The sequence below is a fragment of the Somniosus microcephalus genome, chromosome 34, assembly GCF_052327205.1.
Source record: "Somniosus microcephalus isolate GS21.2 chromosome 34, FLI_Smic_1.0, whole genome shotgun sequence".
NCBI lineage: Eukaryota > Metazoa > Chordata > Chondrichthyes > Squaliformes > Somniosidae > Somniosus > Somniosus microcephalus.
The window spans coordinates 14,676,333-14,698,064 of NC_141020.1; the positions used below are offsets into that span (position 1 = coordinate 14,676,333).

At 52.0% G+C, this 21,732-nt stretch overlaps 1 protein-coding gene across 1 annotated transcript in view; it reads right to left on the minus strand.

Annotated features, from left to right (window-relative positions):
* The window catches only part of sptbn4b (spectrin, beta, non-erythrocytic 4b), a 361,255-nt gene that overhangs the window by 312,811 nt on the left and 26,712 nt on the right, over positions 1-21,732 (minus strand). The window contains exons 3-5 of the mRNA XM_085973416.1: positions 20,523-20,696; positions 20,062-20,153; positions 11,052-11,132 (exon numbers count right to left, since the gene is read on the minus strand). Of these exons, the coding sequence (XP_085829542.1) occupies positions 11,052-11,132; positions 20,062-20,153; positions 20,523-20,696 (347 nt within the window). The remainder of the gene's footprint in view (positions 1-11,051; positions 11,133-20,061; positions 20,154-20,522; positions 20,697-21,732) is intronic.

The window sequence follows — 21,732 nt, forward strand, 5'->3', positions numbered from 1 at the left end:
GCTAATTATCACCTCCGACTGCAAACTTGGCTTCTATCGCCCCTGGAGGTTTATGCAGTGCTAAATCAGGCGCTCTGCACCTGTCTTCTTAAGGAGCGAGACACTAACTCAGAGCGCGGGCGAAGCTCAGGTGATGTCAGTTAGCGATGGAACACAGACACACTGGCGCCGGCCAGTTCTTAAGGGGGAGGGTCGATCTTGCTCTCCAGCCACACCCTGCTCATTGCAGCCTTGAATCTTGGCCTGGACAGACCTCAACCTCAAAGCTGCTGCAAAGGATTATGGAGAGGGCCTGGGAACGAGCTCAGCGCTTCAACGACCGGGCCTTGGTGGCTCTGGTTGGCGCAGTGGAGCGCCGAAGAGCAATACTGTACCCAGAGGGTGGCAGGAGGCCATTGCCCCGTGGCTATAGAAGAGTGTGGAGGGAGGTGGCTCATCACGTCTCCTCCAGGAGCATGGTGCCGAGGACCCACACACAATGTCGGAAAAAGTTCAACGACCTCACTCGGGTGGTCAGGGTGAGTGGCTGCTTTTCAATACCTCTCCATCCCTCCATCTCAACCTCACTCTATGGCCAGAGGGTGTAAAAACCCCAATGCCCAACACTCATCCAAGACCTGTGGCCAACTCGTAAAACACACGCACATTCCACACCTTGCATACATTAAAGGCTGTTCAACTATGGGAGGCACATCAGGCAAGCACATGGCTGCATACATTAAGGGCTATTCAACTATGGGAGGCACAACAGGCAAGCACGTGGCTGCATACATTAAGGGCTATTCAACTGTGGGAGGCACAACAGGCAAGCACATGGCTGCATACATTAAGGGCTATTCAACTGTGGGAGGCACAACAGGCAAGCACATGGCTGCATATTTACTCAAGACGCCGTCCTTTTTCTTGCAGGCCAAGCTATCTCACAACAGGCGGCAGCAGCAACGGACGGGTGGAGGGCCGCCTCAGCTGCAAACCCTCAACGATCTGGAGGCGCGCGTCCACAGGATCGTCGCAAGCCAGGTGATAGGTCCCGTCGCCGCTGGAGAGGTCGACCCCCTTCGGGACAGCAACGGTAAGGTCATCAGCTTTCTCTCCTCTCTCATTCCACTTGTCCCTCACAACACCAGCCTTTTACACTTTCAATCCAACTTAATAAATCACTCCAGTCCTTGCTCCCTTACTGCCCCCCCGTCCTGATGCTAAAGCCATTCTTGTACCTCCCTGCTTTCAGATGGTGACCCACCAGCTGAGGAGACGGGCCCTCAAGCAGCTAGTGGGAGAGACGCCGCAGGCAAGGAGGAAGAGGAAGCCGGAGCCTCAGTGCCAGTGTCTCCTGAGGGAGCCCATGTCCACACTGGGACCACGTCTTCCCTGGAGGGAAGCAGGGGGGGTAGGGTTTGATGAGGGTGAAGCTCCGGGACCCAGCGGGCTGCAGCAACGCGATGGGGGTAGGGAAGCTCGGGGGCCTTATCCCTGGAGGGAGAGTAGGCCAGCGAGTCCTGCTGCACTGGACGCAGAGGAGGAGCGGCTCATCGCTGAAATGAACACCCAGGCAGTGGACATGCACACTCAGCTCATGGGTGCATTGGGAAGGGTGCCCAAAAGCATTGATGGACTGGCTAGGAGTGTGGAGCACTCCGCTGCAGCACAGGCGGACACAACACAACGGTTTAGTGCTGCAATTCAGTCACTGGCTGCAGCCATCCAATCTCAGGCTGCTCTCATGCAGTCCCAGATTGAGGCAACGCAAGCAATGACTGCTGCCATCGTCGCTGGTTCAGCCACATTGCCCCGGGGCTCTCACGGTGCCGCAGCAGGCCAGCAATCTGTGTTTGAACAGATTGCTCCGGATGCTGAGTGCTGCCCCGTGGGAGTGCCAGTGTGTCGGTCGAGCAGGGAGGTGCTGTCCTCTCTCAGGATGACAGCATTCCTGCTCCCACCACTGGCACTTCCCCCTGCCTGTAACCCAGCCAGCCCAAACTGCTGCCGCCCATGCAGAGTTGGTGCAGTCTGCAGCCGGGCCCTCCAGGTCCAGAGTGTGATGAAATATGTCATTCATCAGACTCTGTAGTTAACTGTATATATTGTATTGCCTGCTCCGGTGTTTGTACCTTGTATTGTGTATAGGGCACCGCCCCCTTTGTGTGTCGGCTCCGCCCATACCTGGCCCTACTTAAGACAAGTCCAGGCTTGTCCTGCAGTAGAACAGCAGCACGCCAGGTGAAGCTAGGTGCAGCCACCGGCATCTTTTCTTTGCTAATAAAAGCCTTGTTTTATTCTGCTAACTTCGAGTCTTGAAGTTATTGAGGCACGTCAATTTTATTAGCAAACTTTTAACGATGAATCAACTTTTGAAACCGGAACGCTTGGATTTGGACCCGCATGCTTCGGATGCATCGGCACGCTTTGGACACTGGTTCCAGTGCTTGGAATTCTTTATGGCCAACTCCGAAGCTGTCACAGCCTCTACAGCCACCGGATATGTGAAACTCGGGATCCTACAGAATCGGGTAAGCCACCGGGTTTTTCCACTCATACAAGACGCCGCCAGCTACCTGGATGCCTGCAACATCCTAAAGGCCCACTATCAGCGGCCTACCAATGAAGTGTACGCCAGGCACCTGCTTGCTACCTGCACACAGCGACCCGGAGAGTCGCTAGAGGACTTTCTAGTCACCCTAAAAGTGCTTGGCAAAGACTGCAAATGCAAAGACGTGAAAGCCACGGTATACACAGACGAGCTGATTCGGGATGCCTTTATCGCAGGCCTTAGCTCTAATTATATCCGGCAGAGACTGCTAGAGAAAACGGGCCTAGATCTTACACAGGCTGTGGACACAGCGCGATCGTTGGGTGTGGCTCAGAAGAACTCTGACTCCTACTCGTCAGGCCGCGCGGCCCACGCCGCCTCTGTTTCCCAGCCTGGTAGCCCAACACCGTCGGGGCCCTGCTCTCCCCCCAGAAGCCCTACGACCGCCGCGACGCATCGGGGCCCCAAATGCTACTTCTGCGGGCAGCCGAAGCACACCAGGAACCTGTGCCCGGCGAAAGGCACCACCTGTTTTAAGTGCGGTAAGAAGGGGCACTTTGGGAAGGTGTGCAGAGGGAACCCCGCAGGCAAAACCGCCACCGCCGCGTGCGCGCCATGGGAGCGGCCATCTTGTCCGACCTCGTGGGGTCCGCCATCTCGCGAGCAGACAGCGTGGACGCCATCTTACCCGGCCTCGTGTGGCCCACCATCTTGTCCCGATCAGGGCCCTACAGTGGCGTCGATCACAGTGGACCAGTCCAGACCGCACCCACTATCCAAATCGATGGTGGACATTGAGGTAAACGGGTGCAAGGTTAAATGTTTAATTGACAGCGGGAGCACAGAGAGCTTCATTCACCCTGATCTGGTACAACGACTCTCTCTAACTATAGTCCCTACTCAGGGCAGGGTCTCTATGGCCGACAAAACCCAGATATCGACTATTGCGGGTTACTGCGCGGTACGATTGTCCGTTAAAGACACTGTATATAATAATTTTAAACTGTTAATTATGAAAAATTTATATGTGAGCGTGATCTTGGGCCTGGATTTTCAGTGCCACCACCAAAGCATCACGCTCAATTTCGGTGGGACCCAGCCGCCCCTCACAGTGTGCGGTCTGGCTACCCTGAAGGTAAAGCCGCCTTCGCTATTCGCGAACCTTACCCCTAACTGCCGGCCAATAGCGACCAAAAGCAGGAGGTACAGCTGGGAGGACAGGCGGTTTATCGCGACCGAGGTAGACAGGCTCCTGAAGGAGCGCATTATTGAACGCAGCAACAGCCCGTGGCGCGCCCAAGTGGTGGTGGTGAGGGGTAGCGAGAAGAAGCGGATGGTGATTGACTATAGTCAAACAGTCAACATCTATACCCAACTAGACGCCTACCCGCTACCCCGCATATCCGAGATGGTGAACCAAATCGCCCAATACCGGGTGTTCTCCACCATCGACCTCAAGTCAGCGGACCACCAGCTCCCTATCAGACCAGAGGGCCGTTCGTACACCGCCTTCGAGGCAAACGGACGCCTCTACCAGTTCCTCAGAGTCCCCTTTGGGGTGACGAATGGAGTCTCGGTCTTTCAGAGGGAGATGGACCGCATGGTCGATGACCACCACTTGCAGGCAACCTTCCCCTATCTCGACAACGTCACCATCTGCGGCCACAACCAACAGGACCACGACTCAAACCTCGCGAGGTTTCTGAAAACCGCACAAAAACTCAACCTCACCTACAACGAGGACAAGTGCGTTTTCAACACCACGCGCCTTTGCATACTAGGCAGCGTGGTGGAGAATGGGGAAATCGGACCAGACCCCGACCGATTGCGCCCCCTACGGGAGCTGCCCCTGCCCAACACTCCCAAAGCCCTGAAAAGGTGCCTGGGGTTATTCTCATATTATGCCCAATGGGTCCCTAACTACTCCGATAAAGCCCGTCCCCTCTTGAAAGCATCCTCTTTCCCGCTCTCTGCTGAGGCCCATGCTGCCTTCAAAAGCATTAAGCAGGATATTGAGCGGGCCACGCTACAGGCAGTGGACGAGAACACTCCCTTTCAAGTGGAAAGTGATGCGTCTGACTTTGCCTTGGCGGCCACCCTCAACCAGGCAGGGCGGCCCGTAGCTTTCTTCTCGAGGACCCTCCAGGGGCCCGAGATCAGACACTCCTCCGTGGAAAAGGAGGCCCAAGCCATCGTGGAGGCAGTGCACCACTGGTGGCACTACCTAGCCGGCAAACGCTTCACCCTACTTACCGACCAGCGGTCGGTAGCGTTTATGTTCAATAATAAACAGAGAGGGAAGATTAAAAATGATAAGATTCTTAGGTGGCGGATCGAGCTCTCCACCTTCGAGTATGACATCATATACCGGCCGGGGGCCCTTAACGAATCCCCCGACGCCCTCTCACGAGGGATGTGTGCCAACGCCACCGGGGATCGGCTACAGACCCTCCACAATGACCTCTGCCACCCAGGGGTCACACGGCTGTTCCACTTCATAAAGTCCCGCAACTTACCCTACTCGATTGAGGAAGTTCGGTCTCTGACCAGGAACTGCCGCACTTGCGCTGAGTGCAAGCCTCGGTTCTACCGCCCTGATAGAGCCCACCTAATCAAAGCTACACAGCCCTTTGAGCGGCTTAGCTTAGATTTCAAGGGCCCCCTCCCGTCCGTCGACCGCAATGTTTACTTCCTGAACATTGTGGACGAATACTCCCGTTTCCCATTCGCCTTCCCCTGCCCAGACATGACCAGCGCCACGGTCATTAAATGCCTCAACAGCCTGTTCTGCCTGTTCGGTATGCCAAGCTATATCCACACGGATAGGGGGGCGGCCTTCATGAGTGAAGAGCTACGCCAGTACATGCTATCCAAGGGGATTGCCACGAGCCGTACCACCAGCTACAACCCCCGGGGTAATGGTCAGGTGGAGCGAGAGAACGGGACAGTATGGAGGGCAGTCACCCTAACTCTAAGGACCAAGGGCCTCCCTATCTCCCGCTGGCAGGAAGTCCTCCCAGATGTGCTCCACTCAATACGGTCACTATTGTGTACCGCCACTAATGCCACGCCTCATGAGCTAATGTTTGTGTTTCCCCGGAAATCCACCTCAGGCGTATCCATACCGTCATGGCTCTCCACCCCAGGTCCGGTACTCCTGCGGAAGCATGTGAGGGGCCACAAGACGGACCCCCTCCTGGAGCCAGTGCACCTGCTCCACGCCAACCCACAATATGCGTATGTCCGGCACGCCGACGGACGGGAGGACACTGTGTCCATAAAAGACCTCGCCCCAGCCGGTAACAACAGCAACAACGACAACGACTTCAACAACAACAACAACAACAACCACAACAACTATTACCCACCCACTCCACCCACTAATTTTTCATCACCCCCGGAAGAACACCAGCCAACGGTACACCCACCACCTACTCCCCCACCACCTACTCCGTCAACAACCCCGGTGGCGCCCCCGGCAGAGACCCAGGAGACCACCCGGGACACCCAGCCGGCACCCGCGGCACCGCAACCGTTACGTCGGTCACAGAGGACTATCACACCCCCGGACAGACTAAATCTGTAGAAGGGGTGAATGTGATGAAATATGTCATTCATCAGACTCTGTAGTTAACTGTATATATTGTATTGCCTGCTCCAGTGTTTGTACCTTGTATTGTGTATAGGGCACCGCCCCCTTTGTGTGTCGGCTCCGCCCATACCTGGCCCTACTTAAGACAAGTCCAGGCTTGTCCTGCAGTAGAACAGCAGCACGCCAGGTGAAGCTAGGTGCAGCCACCGGCATATTTTCTTTGCTAATAAAAGCCTTGTTTTATTCTGCTAACTTCGAGTCTTGAAGTTATTGAGGCACGTCACAGAGTTGTTCGAGGGTGTCCTTCAAGGGCATCTGTGGTCTCAGGATCTGACATTCAGCAGCCTTCCACCAGCCTTGCTGCAGCCACTGGGGCCCCATTACGGAGGAGCAGTAGGGTGGGAAGGGGTGAAGTGCGCAAGGGATGGAGATCACCCTCGAAGGGCAAATGGTAGGAGGTCTCAAGAAATGTTGGGAATGTTTTTATTAAAGGCCGAGATTCATCTGATAACTTTTGTTTAGTGTTTTGGCCATTATCTCCAGCTTGTGAGAACCAGTTATGTTAATTAATGATTTGTTGTATTTGTTTCTATTAGTTTGTCATGAATAAATGACACACACAGAGTTTGTAAAATAAAAAGGTTGTTGTATTCAAAATGTACATGTTTGGCCTTTGGAATCATTGCTGCCTTGGCCGGCTTTAGGGGTTGCTGGTTGCTTTCCATCATGTTGTTCTCCATGCCAGAAGCCATCTTCTGAGTAGGGGCCTAGAAGCAGCTTGTTATCAGCCGTTGATGGACGGCCCTTGCAGTTTCAACATTGTGGGCCTCCCTCCTGCCTTGGTGCTGTTGCTGATCATCCTCCTCCTCTTCCTCTAGTGGTGCACCAATGCCTGGTGGCATTGGCTGGGTCCTGAGGATTGCCAGATTATGAAGAATGCAGCACACAACTATGAAGAGGGAGACTCGCTCAGGAGAGTACTGCAGGGCTCCTCCTGAGTGGTCCACACAGCGGAACCGTTGTTTGAGCCCGCCGATCGTCTGCTCAATTATGTTCCTGGTGGCGATATGGCTCTCGTTGTACCGCAGCTCAGCAGGGGCATTGGGGTTACGGAGCGGTGTCATCAGCCAGGTGCAGAGTGGATAACTCTTGTCCCCGAGGAGCCACCCACTTGGCTGATGTGGTGCCTGGAAAAGGTCTGGCACACCAGTCTGGAGCAGGATGAAAGCATCGTGGCTGCTGCCAGGATAGCGGGCATTGACGGCGAGTATCAGCTGTCTGTGGTCACAGACCAACTAGACATTTAAGGAGTGGAACCCCTTGCGGTTTCGGAAAACCTTTGCATTCTCCTGCGGTGCCTGCAATGCCACATGCGTGCAGTCAATGGCGCCCTGCACCATGGGGAAGCCCGCTATCCTCACAAAGCCAAATGCGCATTCATGCTGTTTGGCCCGGATCATCGGGAAAGAGATGTACTGGTGTCTCTTTTTATAGAGGGCACTTGTCACCTCTCGGATACAGCGATGGACTGCGAACTGGGAGATATTGGCGATGTCCCCAGTAGCTGCTTGAAAGGAGGCGGTGGCATAAAAATTCAGAGCCACTGTGACCTTCACTGCCACCGACAGAGACGTCCTGGTCCTCAGTTGAGGCTGCAGATCTGGCTGCAGCAGGTGGCAGAGCTCAGTGACCACCTCCTTGCTGAAGCGCAGCCTGCGCAAACACTGCTCCTCAGACAAATGAATGTTGGAGAATTGTTCCCGGAATACCCTGGGAGGGTAAGGTCTCCTGTGCAAAGGCCTGTTGGCCCTCCTCCCTCTGGCCATGTTTGCCACTCTCTCTCTGCGTTTCTGATGCCTCCGATTCTGCAGGTGCAGGACGACGCCCCGAATCAGTGCAGCCCCCATAGTCTCTTGACAATCGAAGCAATGGTGGTCAAATCCAAAAGAACCTGCAAAGTGCTGCTCAGTAGCCAAAACTCCTTCACACAGCGTTGAATCTCTCCAGAAGTGTCTCTCTCTCTCAGAATCTCACTCTCTCTCTCAGAATGAGTGGTGCAAAAATGTCGCCCACAAAAAAAGACAGGAAGAGGGCACCTTTAAATAGCGCTCCCCCAGCCCCTTCCCGACTGCAAAACGTCCACTCTCCCTGTCGTTGCTTGCGGCAGGCGGAAAGGGGGCGCCACTCAATAGCCGGTCCGGGGCGCCACCGGGGCATTGCACGCTCGACTGATGTCATAATCTGCGGGCGAAGGAGATCAACCGAATTTTTCCCCCCAAGACTCTAGTTTGGACTTAGCCAAGTCATTCTCAAAATTAATGTGAAATTCAATCATATTATGATCACTCTGCCCCAGATGATCCTTTACTATGAAATTGCTAATTAACCTTGTCTCATTACACAATACAAGATCTAAATTAGCCTGTTCCCTGGTTGGTTCCATGACATATTGTTCTAGGAAACTGTCCCAAATGCATTCCATGAACTCGTCCTCCAGACTACCTTTGCCAATTTGATTTGTCCAGTCTATATGAAGATTAAAGTTCCCCAAGATTATTGCATTACCTTTGTTGCAAGCTCTGACTATTTCTTGATTAATATTCTGTCCAACGGTATAGCTACTGTTAGGGGGCCTATATACTACTCTCACCAGTGTTTTCTGCCCCTTGTTATTCCTTATCTCCACCCAGACTGATTCTACTTCCTGAGCTTCCGAGCCGAGATCCTTTCTCGCTACTGTCCTTAGGTCATCCTTTATTATCAGGGCTACCCCCTCCTTTTCCATTCTGCCTGTCTTTTCGAGACATCAAGTACCCTGGAACATTTAGTTCCCAACCTTGGCCACCTTGCAACCATGTCTCTGTAATGGCTGTTAGATCAAACCCATTTATCTCTATTTGTGCCACTAGTTCGTCTATCTTGTTACGAATGCTTCATGCATTCAGATAAAGAGCCTTTAATTTAATTTTTTTACCATTATTCCCTGCTTTGACCTTATTCTCTGCTGCACTGCTACCATTAAACTTTGTCCCTTCCCGTCACACTCTGCTTATTTTTACCCAAATCACAACACTGCTCTATTGCCCTGATCTTTCCCCTCACTTGAGCCCTCCCCCCTTTTTTAGTTTAAAGCCCTATCTACAGCCCTAGTTATTCGATTGGCCAGGACGCTGGACCCAGCCTGGTTTAAGCGGAGCCCGTCCCGACAGAACAGCTCCCTCTTTCCCCAGTACTGGTGCCAGTGCCCCATGAATTGAAACCCCGTTTTCCCACACCACTCTTTGAGCCACACATTTAACTCTCTGATCTGCTTGACCCTATGCCAATTTGCACGTGGCTCAGGTAGTAATCCAGAGATTATTACCCTTGTGGTTCTGCTTATTAATTTCGAACCTAGCTCCTCAAACTCCCTCAGCAGAACCTCATTCTTAGTTCTACCTATGTCGTTGGTTCCCACATGGACCACGACAACTGGATTCTCCCCCTCCCACCCCAAGTTCTTCTTCAGCTGCGAGGAGATATCCTTACACCTGGCACCGGGCAGGCAACACAGCCTTCGGGACTCTCTTTCGCAGCTGCAGAGAACAGTATCTATCCCCCTGACTATACTGTCCCCTACTACTACCACATTCCTGCCGTCTCCCCCCACTTGGATGGCCCCCTGTACCACAGTGCCGTGGTCAGTTTGCCCATCCTCCTTTTCCTCATCTATACAGGTAGCAAGTACCTCGTACTTGTTGGACAAGGTCCAGGGCTGAAGCTCCTCCATCACTACATCCTGGGTTCCCATACCTTCCTGACTCGCAGTCACACCCTCTTGTCCCTGACCACTGACAAACTCTAAAGTACTACTTAACCTAAAGGGTGTGACTGCCTCCTGGAACAAAGTATCCAGGTAACTCTCCCCCTCCCTGATGCATCGCAATGTCTGCAGCTCGGACTCCAGCTCAACAACGCTGAGCCGAAGTTCCTCGAGTTGCAGACACTTACTGCAGATGTGGTTGCTCAGGATCGCAATGCTCTCCACAGACTCCCACATGCTGCAGTTACGACACACCACCTGCCCTGCCATCTCTAACCCTGTTTTATTTATTAATGAATTAGTCAAAGATTTTATTCAATTGATACTTTACGTTTATTGTTTGATTATTTTATTTAGTTTAAGTTATTAATTTAATAAGTACTAGCAAGTTACAGTTTCTCAGCTCTTAAATTAACCCCCTTCCCTAACTTAGAGAGCAAAAAAGAGCTGTAATACTCACCAACTAATCACCTACCAGCTCTCCTATGACATCACTCTTCGATGTTGTTTTTGAATCGGAGCCTCGCCGCTGCCACTGCTTTAATTCAGGTCTGCTCTCGGGCCGCTCTTTATCCTCTCGCCGCTCGTCGCTAAATGCATTCAACGGCATTACCATCGCCAAATCCCGCACCATCAACATCCTAGGAGTCACCATTGACCAGAAACCTAACTGGACTAGCCACATAAATACTGTGGCAACAAGAGCAAGTCAGAGGCTGGGTATTCTGTGGCGAGTGTCTCACCTCCTGACTCCCCAAAGCCTTTCCACTATCTACAAGGCACAAGTCAGGAGTGTGATGGAATACTCTCCACTTGCCTGGATGAGTGCCGCTCCAACAACACTCAAGAAGCTCGACACCATCCAGGACAAAGCAGCCCGCTTGATTGGCACCCCAGCCACCACCTTAAACATTCCCTCCCTCCACCACCGGCGTACCTGGCTGCAGTGTGTACCATCTACATGATGCACTGCAGCAACTCGCCAAGGCTTCTTCAACAGCACCTCCCAAACCCGCGACCTCTTCCACCTAGAAGGACACGGGCAGCAGGCGCATGGGAACACCACCACCTCCAAGTTCCCCTCCAGTCCCCCAAGCCCCAATCCCTAGTCACCAGTCCCCCAGTACCTGTGTTTGTGGATGAGAGCATTAAACGCCAGCCCGTCTCTCCAGCTGCTGGTGAAGTTCTGGATGTTCACGCCAGGATATCTGAGGACAAAAAGCAATCAAAAGTGTCAAGAATCTTCCTGCAAACAAACCTGAAAGCATTTGTACACCAGACCTCCACTGCCAGTTATCAAAAGGTACGAAAGGCGTGAGGTTAGTCAAATTGGCCAGGTATTCAGCGCCTCTCTGGAGCCTCAGATACCTTGGGGCTAAATTGAATAGCCCCCGAAAACGGGCGCGGTGATCGCGATGAGCAATTACCCCGCGCCTGTTCAATGTAGTGCAGGCAAAACGGCATTTTCGTGCTCGGCATGATTTCTGCATGCAGCCAGTGCTAACTGCACTATTTATTGGTGGCACACATCAGCAGGGGGCCCAAAATCGTTACTTGCTAGCACAGCTTAAAGCTAGCCTGCACTGGTTAAAGCTAGCCTGCACCTCTTAAAGGGGAGGTGCGTTGTGGCTGGAGCAGGTGTGTAAGCTAAATCTGACCTGGGAAAGACAGAAGAATGGCTGAACATGGAAGAGAGCAGGCACCCAGGTATTCTGACACAGCATTGGATGTCTTGATGGAGGAGGGGGAAAGGAGGAGAGACGTCCTGTATCCGCAGGGGGCCAGGAGGCCCTCCAGACACACGGGATCAGATAGCCGCGGAGGTCAATGCCAGGAGTGCAGCCCGAGGACCTGGACGCAGTGCCGCAAGAAGTTTAATGACCTCACGCAAGTAGTCAAAGTCAGTGAATGTATCTTCAAATGCCATATCCTACCAACTGCACCACTAGCCTCAGCCACTGTTCAAATCACCGCATCCCCATCACTCACCTACCAACCAGCTCTATCAATCAGGACTCATACCTAACATGCATATGCTTCACCTCACACACTTAGCACTGTTGGAAGCCTCACACCCACATCTCACAGCTTGCACACACTGGCAGCTATTCAACCATGACAGCCACATCTCCAAAACATACTGACACACTTCCCTCTCTCTTGCAAGAGAAAGTGGCATACAACCGGAGGCAGCAGGAACTGACCAGAGGGGGAGAGGCGCACTTGCATGCTCTATTCTCCCATGGAGGAGATGGTGCTGGTCATTATCGGAAGGGCCATTGCTGAGGCTGTGGCCAGCAGCGGGGCTGAATCCACTGATGATGACGGTATCCTCATACCTAATCCTCCTTCTCACATCCCACTTCCTCCTCATCCCACAATCTCTTCTGACTGACAAGCTGCAGATGGTGCAAGCATGCACCCCTTACTTTTCCCCCGCTCCCCTCATCCCAACCTAACCCTTGTGGCTTTTTCCCTTCAGATACCCAAGACTGCAACCTGGCCAGGCAGTGGAGGAAGACCAAGAAGACAGTGATGATGAAGTCACACAGTCACTTGATTTCACACTTGCAGCCACCAGCTCAGATACAGATGCTGTGCCCATCTTAGAGGATAGCGCAGAGCAGGATCTGCAGGTGGTGAAACACCGGGTACGAGCGCGCTGCAGCCAGGGCCCCTTGAAGAGAGTGGATGTTGCAAATATCTCCAGCTCCAGCCTGGAAGGAGTCAGACACATAACAGTTCATCGCCATCGGTCACCTTCACAGCCACTGGCAATGCGGTCCTCACCCTGCTCCGAGGTTGGAGTTGTGGCTATAGCAGATGGCAGATTTCAGTGAGCACCTCCTTAGTGAAGCGCAGATGTCTGACACACTGTTCTTCGCTGAGGTTCAGGTTGGTGAATTGCTCCCTGAACACCTTGGGCGGATATGGCCTCCTGCTGAGAGTCCTTCGCCCCCTCCTCCTCCTCCCTCTTCCAACAGCCTGTCCTGCTCTGCGTGGCCTCTGCTCATTCGCCTGTCATGGAACCAACCAGGGAACAAGCTACTTTAGATCTTGTATTGTGTAATCAGACAGGGTTAATTAGCAATCTCATAATAAAGGATCCTCTGGGGCAGAGTGATCATAACATGATAGAATTTCACATAAATTTTGAGAGTGACTTGCCTAAGTCTGAAACTAGAGACTTAAACTTAAATAAAGCCAGTTACATAGGTATGAGGGGCAAGTTGGCTAAGGTAGATTGGAAAACTGGATTAAAAGGTATGACGGTAGATAAGCAGTGACTAGCATTTAAAATACATTCCATTGAGAAACAATTCTAGAATGGTCCATAGGCAAAGTCAACATGGTTTTATGAAAGGGAAATCATGTTTGACAAATTTATTAGAGTTTTTTGAGGATGTAACTAGCAGGGTAGATAAAGGGGAACCAGTGGATGTAGTATATTTGGGTTTCCAAAAGGCATTGGATAAGATGCCACATAAAAGGTTATTACACAAGATTAGGGCTCATGGATTTGGGGCTCATGGGCAAGGATAAAGGATTGGTTAATGGACAGAAAACAGAGAATAGGGATAAACTGATCTTTTTCAAGTTGGCAGGCTGTAACTAGTGGGGTGCCGCAAGAATCAGTGTTGGGGCCTCAGCTATTTACAATCTGTATTAATGACCTAGATGAAGGGACCGAGTGTAATGTATCCAAGTTTGCTGATGATACAAAGCTAGGTGGGACAGTAAGCTGCGAGGAGAACACAAAGGCCTAGAAATTCAGTATAGCCACGTTTGGGGCGCTACAGTCGGGCGGCCGCTAAAGTTTGCGCCCGGCACAAGTTCGCGCCACCTTCGCCGATATTCAGTCGCATCGCCCCAAGAGGTTGCTGCTGCGCTAAAACAGGCGATGCACGACTATCATTAGGCGCTAAGCTGGCGGCCTGGGGCGATACCCCCGAGGGCGGGCGCAGCGCAGGTGCGGCGAGTTGCTGATTGACGGCAGACACTCTGGCGCCGGTGAGCTCTTAAAGGGGGAGGGTGGATTTGTTTGCCTGCCACGCCCTGCACACTGCAGCCCTGAAGCAAGGCCTGACCACTGCTGCTTCATCTGTACAACGCCCAGGACTATGGAGAAGGTCAACGTTTGCACCCATTACAGCCCCCATTATATGTTTCCAATCAATGCTATGGCTCTGAAGTTAAAGACAAGTGCAAAGCTGTGGCCTGAAGCCACAAGTACCTGTGCGAGTGTTGAGCCAAACCAGAAAGCTCTCTACCTTTGTCTCTCTGCAAAGATCCGTCTCTCACAAAGAAGGAGTGTTGCAAAAAGGCTGCCTTTTCTACGGCAGGAGGAGTGCCCTTTAATTTGCGCCCCCCGCGCCCCGCAGCGACTGGGAACCGTTCCCCTCTACCAGTCGCTAGGGGCGCCAGGCGCACAATAGGGCGGCGCCACTGAATTTCCGGTTTGGGGCGAACAAAGGGCGTTGCACGATGAAATGACGTCAGGATCTGCGCGCGCAGCTGAGCGCGCGCAAAGGCTTTGCGCCGCCGCTAAATCTTTACTGAAGTTGGGGAGAGGCGCAGATCGCGCTGCGCCCGGCCGCTAGCCACCTAGCGCCCAACATCTCCTCCTCCTAAGGCGCTAGCGGCTGGCGCAAACAACTGAATTTCTGGGCCAAAGTGTCTGCAAAGGGATATAGATAAAGTTAGTGGGCAGTCAGGTGACAGATGAAGTATAATGTAGAGAAATCTGAGGTTATTCACTTTGGTAGGAAGAATAGAAAAACAGAATATTTTTTAAATGGTAAGAAACTTTCAAATGTTGGTATTCAGAGAGATTTGGGTGTCCTCGTGCAAGAAACACAGAAAGCTAGCATGCAGGTACAGCAAGCAATAAGGAAGGCAAATGGCATGTTGGCCTTTATTGCAAGGGGGTTGGAGTATAAGAGTAAGGAAGTCTTGCTACAATTGTACAGGGCCTTGGTGAGACCACACCTGGAGTACTGCGCACAGTTTTGGTCTCCTTATCTAAGGAAGGATATACTTGCTTTGGAGGCGGTGCAACGAAGGTTCACTAGATTGATTCCTGGGATGAAAGGGCTGTCCTAGTATATGATTCTCATCTACTAAATATCTTACATGTATAAATTCAAGTGTAGCCATTGACCAAATAATATTACCCATAATTACTCCTGGGTAACTAGAACTTGTTCAAAATGTAGCTGCAGACAGTTCAAAAGCAGTTTTGACTAAGTTTTGATAACAAACAGACTGCAAGTGAAGGTCAAATTATTTCTTTGCTAAGAAAAACATATTATAATGCTGTTAGAATTTAGAATTCGCTTAACAAAACTAATTGCAACAATATTTAAAGAAAGGTCTTGTACTGCTTGAGTCATGAAATGAAAGAGATATGGTAAATTCCAATGGGGTGAAAAGCTATAAACAAGATAACACGACAGCAGAACAGGGTTAATGGAAATGTACTGGGAAAGGAGTGGCCAGGTTACTAGCCTTAACCTGAGTGTCAATGGTTTTTTGACCATTAGAACCAATTAAAAAAGGTGATTTTGTTAAAGACCATATATGGACACTGGCCAACCAAACTGTTGATAAGGAATGGGTTAAAACCTCGAGATTCAAAGAACAGTTTCACACAGAGTTTTGCTGCGAGGATAAGGAACAGACCTGCGACGACGTTGCCGGTATCCGAAGGGCTCCAGAGACCAAGAGCTGCGAGCTATTCGTCGCTATCGCCTAATGTTAAGTATATTACGCTGTATGCTTAATAAATCTGATCTACAGGAAACTTTCGATTTACCGGCACCTAAATAACCGGAAATCTTGGTTAACCGGCAAAATTCAGGAGTAGGTTCAGGTAAGTTTTATTACTTGCCTTCCTCGATCTGTTGCTGTGCAAGGGTGTGGCTGCAGCTGTTGCTAAGCTACAGAGACGCTTGGAACTTGTGGCCATTGTTCTGAACCTGTTGCTAAGCAACAGGGTTTGTTGCTTTATACGGAGCTCTCAGCTCTCCGTATCTTTTACTATAGCTTTCGGTTATCCGGAATTTTTGATGAACCGGCACCACGTCGGTGCCGGATAAAAAAAAGTTTCCTGTATTGCTCAAACATACTGGCTGCTGCCTATTTGTGTCTCGTCCAAGAACTCTGAGTGGTCAATACTGATTGACTCACACTATGATGAGAGATTGTGTAGAATGGGCCTATACTCTCTGGAGTTTAGAAGAATGAGAGGTGATCTCATTGAAACTTACAAGATTCTGAAGGGGATTGACAGGGTAAATGCTGAGAGGTTGTTTTCCCCTGGCTAGAGTGTCTAGAACTAGGGGTCACAGTCTCAGGATAAGGGGTCGGCCATTTAAGACTGAGTAGGGGAGGAATTTCTTCACTCAGAGGGTTGCAAATCTTTGGAATTCTCTGCCCCAGAGGGCTGTGAATGCTGAGACTTTGAGTATATTCAAGACTGAGATCGATAGATTTTTGGACTCATGGGGAATCAGGGATATGGAGATCGGGCGGGAAAGTGGAGTTGAGGTCAATGATCAGCTATGATCTTATTGAAAGGCGGAGCAGGCTCGAGGGGCCGTATGGCCGACTCCTGCTCTTATTTCTTATGTTCTTATGAATGTCAAGGGGCGGTCGTTAGACTCTCTTATTGGAGATAGTCATTGCCTAGCACTTGTGTGGCGCAAATGTTACCTGCCACTTATCAGCACAAGGTCATCCAGGTCTTGTTGCATGCGGGCATGGACTGCTTCATTATCTGAGGAGTTGTGAATGGCGCTGAACACTGTGCAGTCATCAGCGAACATCCCCATTTCTGACCTTATGTTGGAGGGAAGGTCATTGATGAAGCAGCTGAAGATGGTTGGGCCTAGGACACTGCCCTGAGGAACTCCTGCAGCAATGTCCTGGGGCTGAGATAATTGACCTTCAACCACCACAACCATCTTCCTTTGTGCTAGGTATGACTCCAGCCAGTGGAGAGTTTTCCCCCCGATTCCCATTCAGGGTTGTGAATCTTTGGAATTCTCTGCCACAGAGGGCTGTGAATGCAGGGTCTTTGAGTATGTTCAAGGCTGAGATAGATAGATTTTTGGAGTCAAGCGATATGGAGAGCGGGCGGGAAAGTGGAGTTGAGGTCGATGATCAGCCATGATCTTATTGAATGGCGGAGCAGGCTCGAGGGGCCGAATGGGATACTCCTGCTCTTATTTCTTCTGTTGTTATGTTCTTAGATAGAGGCTTCCGACAAATTGTGTATATTTTCAGCAGACAAGATACACTCTCAGTGACGTTAATTAGGGTGATGGTGTAAGATACTGAACGCTAAAAACAAATCGAAGCTAGAAAACTCAAAAATGTAACATGTGGTACTGACAATGTCAACAAAATGGGTAATTCACACTGACCAACACCTCAATCCCAGCTTCCACTGACCAGCACCTCAATCCCAACTCCCACTGACCAACACCTCAATCCCAGCTCCCACTGACCAACACCTCAATCCCAGCTCCTACTGACCAACAGCTCAATCCCAGCTCCCAATGACCAACAGCTCAATCCCAGCTCCCACTGACCAGCCCCTCAATCCCAGCTCCCAATGACCAACAGCTCAATCCCAGCTCCCACTGACCAGCCCCTCAATCCCAGCTCCCAGTGACCAACAGCTCAATCCCAGCTCCCACTGACCAGCCCCTCAATCCCAGCTCCCAATGACCAACAGCTCAATCCCAGCTCCCACTGACCAGCCCCTCAATCCCAGCTCCCACTGACCAGCACCTCAATCCCAGCTCCCACTGACCAGCACTTCAATCCCAACTCCCACTGACCAGCACTTCAATCCCAGCTCCCACTGACCAACACCTCAATCCCAGCTCCCACTGACCAGCACCTCAATCCCAGCTCCCAGTGACCAGCACCTCAATCCTAGCTCCCAGTGACCAGCACCTCAATCCCAGCTCCCAATGACCCACAGCTCAATCCCAGCTCCCACTGACCAACACCTCAATCCCAGCTTCTAGTGACCAGCACCTCAATCCCAGCTCCCAGTGACCAGCCCCTCAATCCCAGCTCCTACTGACCAACATCTCAATCCCAGCTCACACTGGCCAGCAACTCAATCCCAGCTCACACTGACCAACACCTCAATCCTAGCTCCCAATGACCAGTCCTCTGAAGCTTATCCTACATTTTCCAACTCCTTCAGGACTCGGCTGCATGTATTCCAGTACAGATTGGCGCTCACCAATCACACTATCCACAACCTCTCTACATTCGACCTCTGCAAGTTCCTCAGCCCTAAGTTGCAGGTCACACCTTCCACTCTTTGACTCTGCTCCTCTCTGTGGCCCCGTCCACAAGCCCACTGTTGATCCAACACCATTCAGTGTTGACAGACCCACATTCCTGTCTGGCTTGCTGCAAACCATAACATCTCCAAAAGCCAGCACCAAATCCTGCCTCCTTCACCTCTTCGGTCACTAGTCCTAGCTCTGTGAAGTCAGCAGTACCGTAGAGTTATCTATCCAATCATGTTGGCCTGTTTCACTCTTCTCGCTCTTGACCAATGCATCTTGGGAGGCAGCGATGATAATGGCCCTGAATTCGCGGTTGGCGGTGTAGCTAAGGAGTACACCGCTGACGGCCGAACGAAATCCCGACTTACCTCGTGCAAGCCCCCCACTTCAGAAAGCTGCGTTCAAACGCTGCCGAGCCCCACGTGGGACGTTGCTCATTTCACTTCCTGACTCTTAGCCAATCAGGAAACGGAGGCGATTGCTGATTTGCCCACAACTCATTTTAAATAATTTAGCAGCCAGAAATGCTATTTCATTAATAAATTACGATCATTGCAATAGTATTTAATACACAATCCAAGATTATAATACACAAACCTACAATTACAGTCTTATAGTTCTTTCGAATTCGTGTCTCCTCGATTGGATTAAATAACTTTTGATTAATTTAAATAATCTAAGATCGAGAGTTTAAATGTCTGATAACATGTGGAAATCATGAAAATGAATTAAATCTAATTAAAATTAAAACTCTGACACTACACCGTCATACCGACCGCGAATTCAGGGCCAATGTAGAGACACAACTAGTGGCGAGCGATCGATCGGTCGGTGCGCCCCCGACTGACACGGCTATTGGTGACCAGAGAGTTCAATCACTCACTTCTACTGAAGGAGTAGGGAGATGTGTGCACTCTGATCCCCCCGGTGGTGCACTCTGACCCCCCCCCATGGTGCACTCTGACCCCCCCGATGGTGCACTCTGATCCCCCCGGTGGTGCACTCTGACCCCCCCCCCATGGTGCACTCTGACCCCCCCGATGGTGCACTCTGACCACCACCCCCGATGGTGCACTCTGACCCCCCCGATGGTGCGCTCTGACCCCCCTGATGGTGCACTCTGACCACCACCCCCGATGGTGCACTCTGACCCCCCCGATGGTGCGCTCTGACCCCCCCGATGGTGCGCTCTGACCCCCCTGATGGTGCACTCTGACCACCACCCCCGATGGTGCACTCTGACCCCCCCGATGGTGCACTCTGACCCCCCCGATGGTGCACTCTGACCCCCCCCGATGGTGCACTCTGACCCCCCCCGATGGTGCACTCTGACACCCCCCCGATGGTGCACTCTGACCCCCCCCGATGGTGCACTCTGACCCCCCCGATGGTGTACTCTGACCCCCCCGATGGTGCACTCTGACCCCCCCGATGGTGCACTCTGACCCCCCCCCGATGGTGCACTCTGACCCCCCCGATGGTGCACTCTGACCCCCCCCGATGGTGCACTCTGACCCCCCCGATGGTGCACTCTGACACCCCCCCGATGGTGCACTCTGACCCCCCCCCGATGGTGCACTCTGACCCCCCCCCGATGGTGCACTCTGACCCCCCCGATGGTGCACTCTGACCCCCCCGATGGTGCACTCTGGCCCCCCGATGGTGCACTCTGACCCCCCCGATGGTGCACTCTGACCCCCCCCGATGGTGCACTCTGACCCCCCCCGATGGTGCACTCTGACCACTCCCCCGATGGTGCACTCTGACCGCACCCCCCCCAGATGGTGCACTCTGACCCCCCCAAGCCGCAACAATCACTCACCCTGCTGTCTTCATCTGACACCACAACAGGAGAGCGTCTTTGGCCGAGCGAGTCTCACGATTATCTTCCGTTTCAATTTTGATCACCTGAATCTAAAACATGGAAATCAACAAAGAGCGTGAAACACCAAGATGGGCGGCCGCGGCCGGGTAAATCAAGACCTCATTCTCCACATCTCTCTCCACCAGCTCTATGCGCTCAGTCTTTATCCCATAAAATACATTGGAAATTAAAAAACAGCTCCTCCCCTCCCACCCTAAGCCCCAAACCCACTGCTAGCCCCTCCCCTTCCTCTCTGACTCTCACCCACCCTCGCGCCCCTCACTCTCTGCCTCGAACCTGAGGCATCAAAGAGCGCGACCGTCAGACGTGAGATTAAACCTTTCTCCCCTCCCCAGGACAGCGGACATTGACCAGGGCACCCGAGCTGGTCCTCGGTAAAGTCCTTGGGCAGTGGATACCTGGAATCGGAGAATGATGGTCCAGATCAGGCCGAGAGTCAGCCGGTGGTTTCCATCCACAATGTCGTGCGAGCCCACGTTCTCCAAGTGAACCCGCTGCTCCTTCAGGAACTGCAGCGCCTTGTCCACGTTCTCCAGGGAATGGATTCGCATCCGGCCACGGGTCGGCTTGGGCTACAGCAAGAGAGAATGGTCAGTGCACTCGCCCATCACCGACACCGACACACTCCCCGTCACCGACACCGACCGCGTCACCGACACCGACACACTCCCCGTCACCGACACACTCCCCGTCACCGACACCGACACACTCCCCGTCACCGACACCGACACCCTCCCCGTCACCGACACACTCCCCGTCACTGATTTCCTCATTCTGTCCTCGTGCAGGCCTGAGCTGGGCCTCCATGACCCCGACAGGCTTCCTTACAAATAGCCATCAGCACCCACACCCAGAGTATGGCAGTGATGGACAATCGGGCTTGAACCTGGGTTGGACAGAGCCAGGGGTCACAGGCTGCATTGGCCAATCAGGAGTCTCAGTGAGGCCACAGTCAGGGCACAGATTTACAGTGACTGAAATCATCAACTTCCATCTTTATTACACAGCAGTCTGGAATTTTATCATGAATCACAGAATCATACAGCACTGAAGGAGGCCATTCGGCCCATCGTGCCTGTGCCGGCTCTTTGAAAGAGCTCTCCAATTAGTCCCACTCCCCTGCTCTTTCCCCATAGCCCTGAAAATGTTTCCTTTTCAAGTATTTATCCAATTCCCTTTTGAAAGTCACTATTGAATCTGCTTCCACCGCCCTTTCAGGCAGCGCGTTCCAGATCACAACAACTCGCTGCGTAAAGAATTCTCCTCATCTCCCCTCTGGTTCTTTTGCCAATCACTTTAAATTGGTGTCCTCTGGTTACCGACCCTCCTTATTTACTCTGTGCAGACCCCTCATGATTTTGAACACCTCTATTAAATCTCCACTTAACCTTCTCTGCTTTTAAGAGAACAACCCCAGCTTCTCCAGTCTCTCCGCATTATTGAAGTCCCTCATCCCTGGTACCATTCTAGTAAATCGCTGCTACACCCTCTTCAGGGCCTTGACATCCTTCCTAAAGTGTGGTGCCCAGAATTGGACACAATACTCCAGCTGAGGCCGAACCAGTGTTTTATAAAGGTTCATCATCACTTCCTTCCTTTTGTAGCATG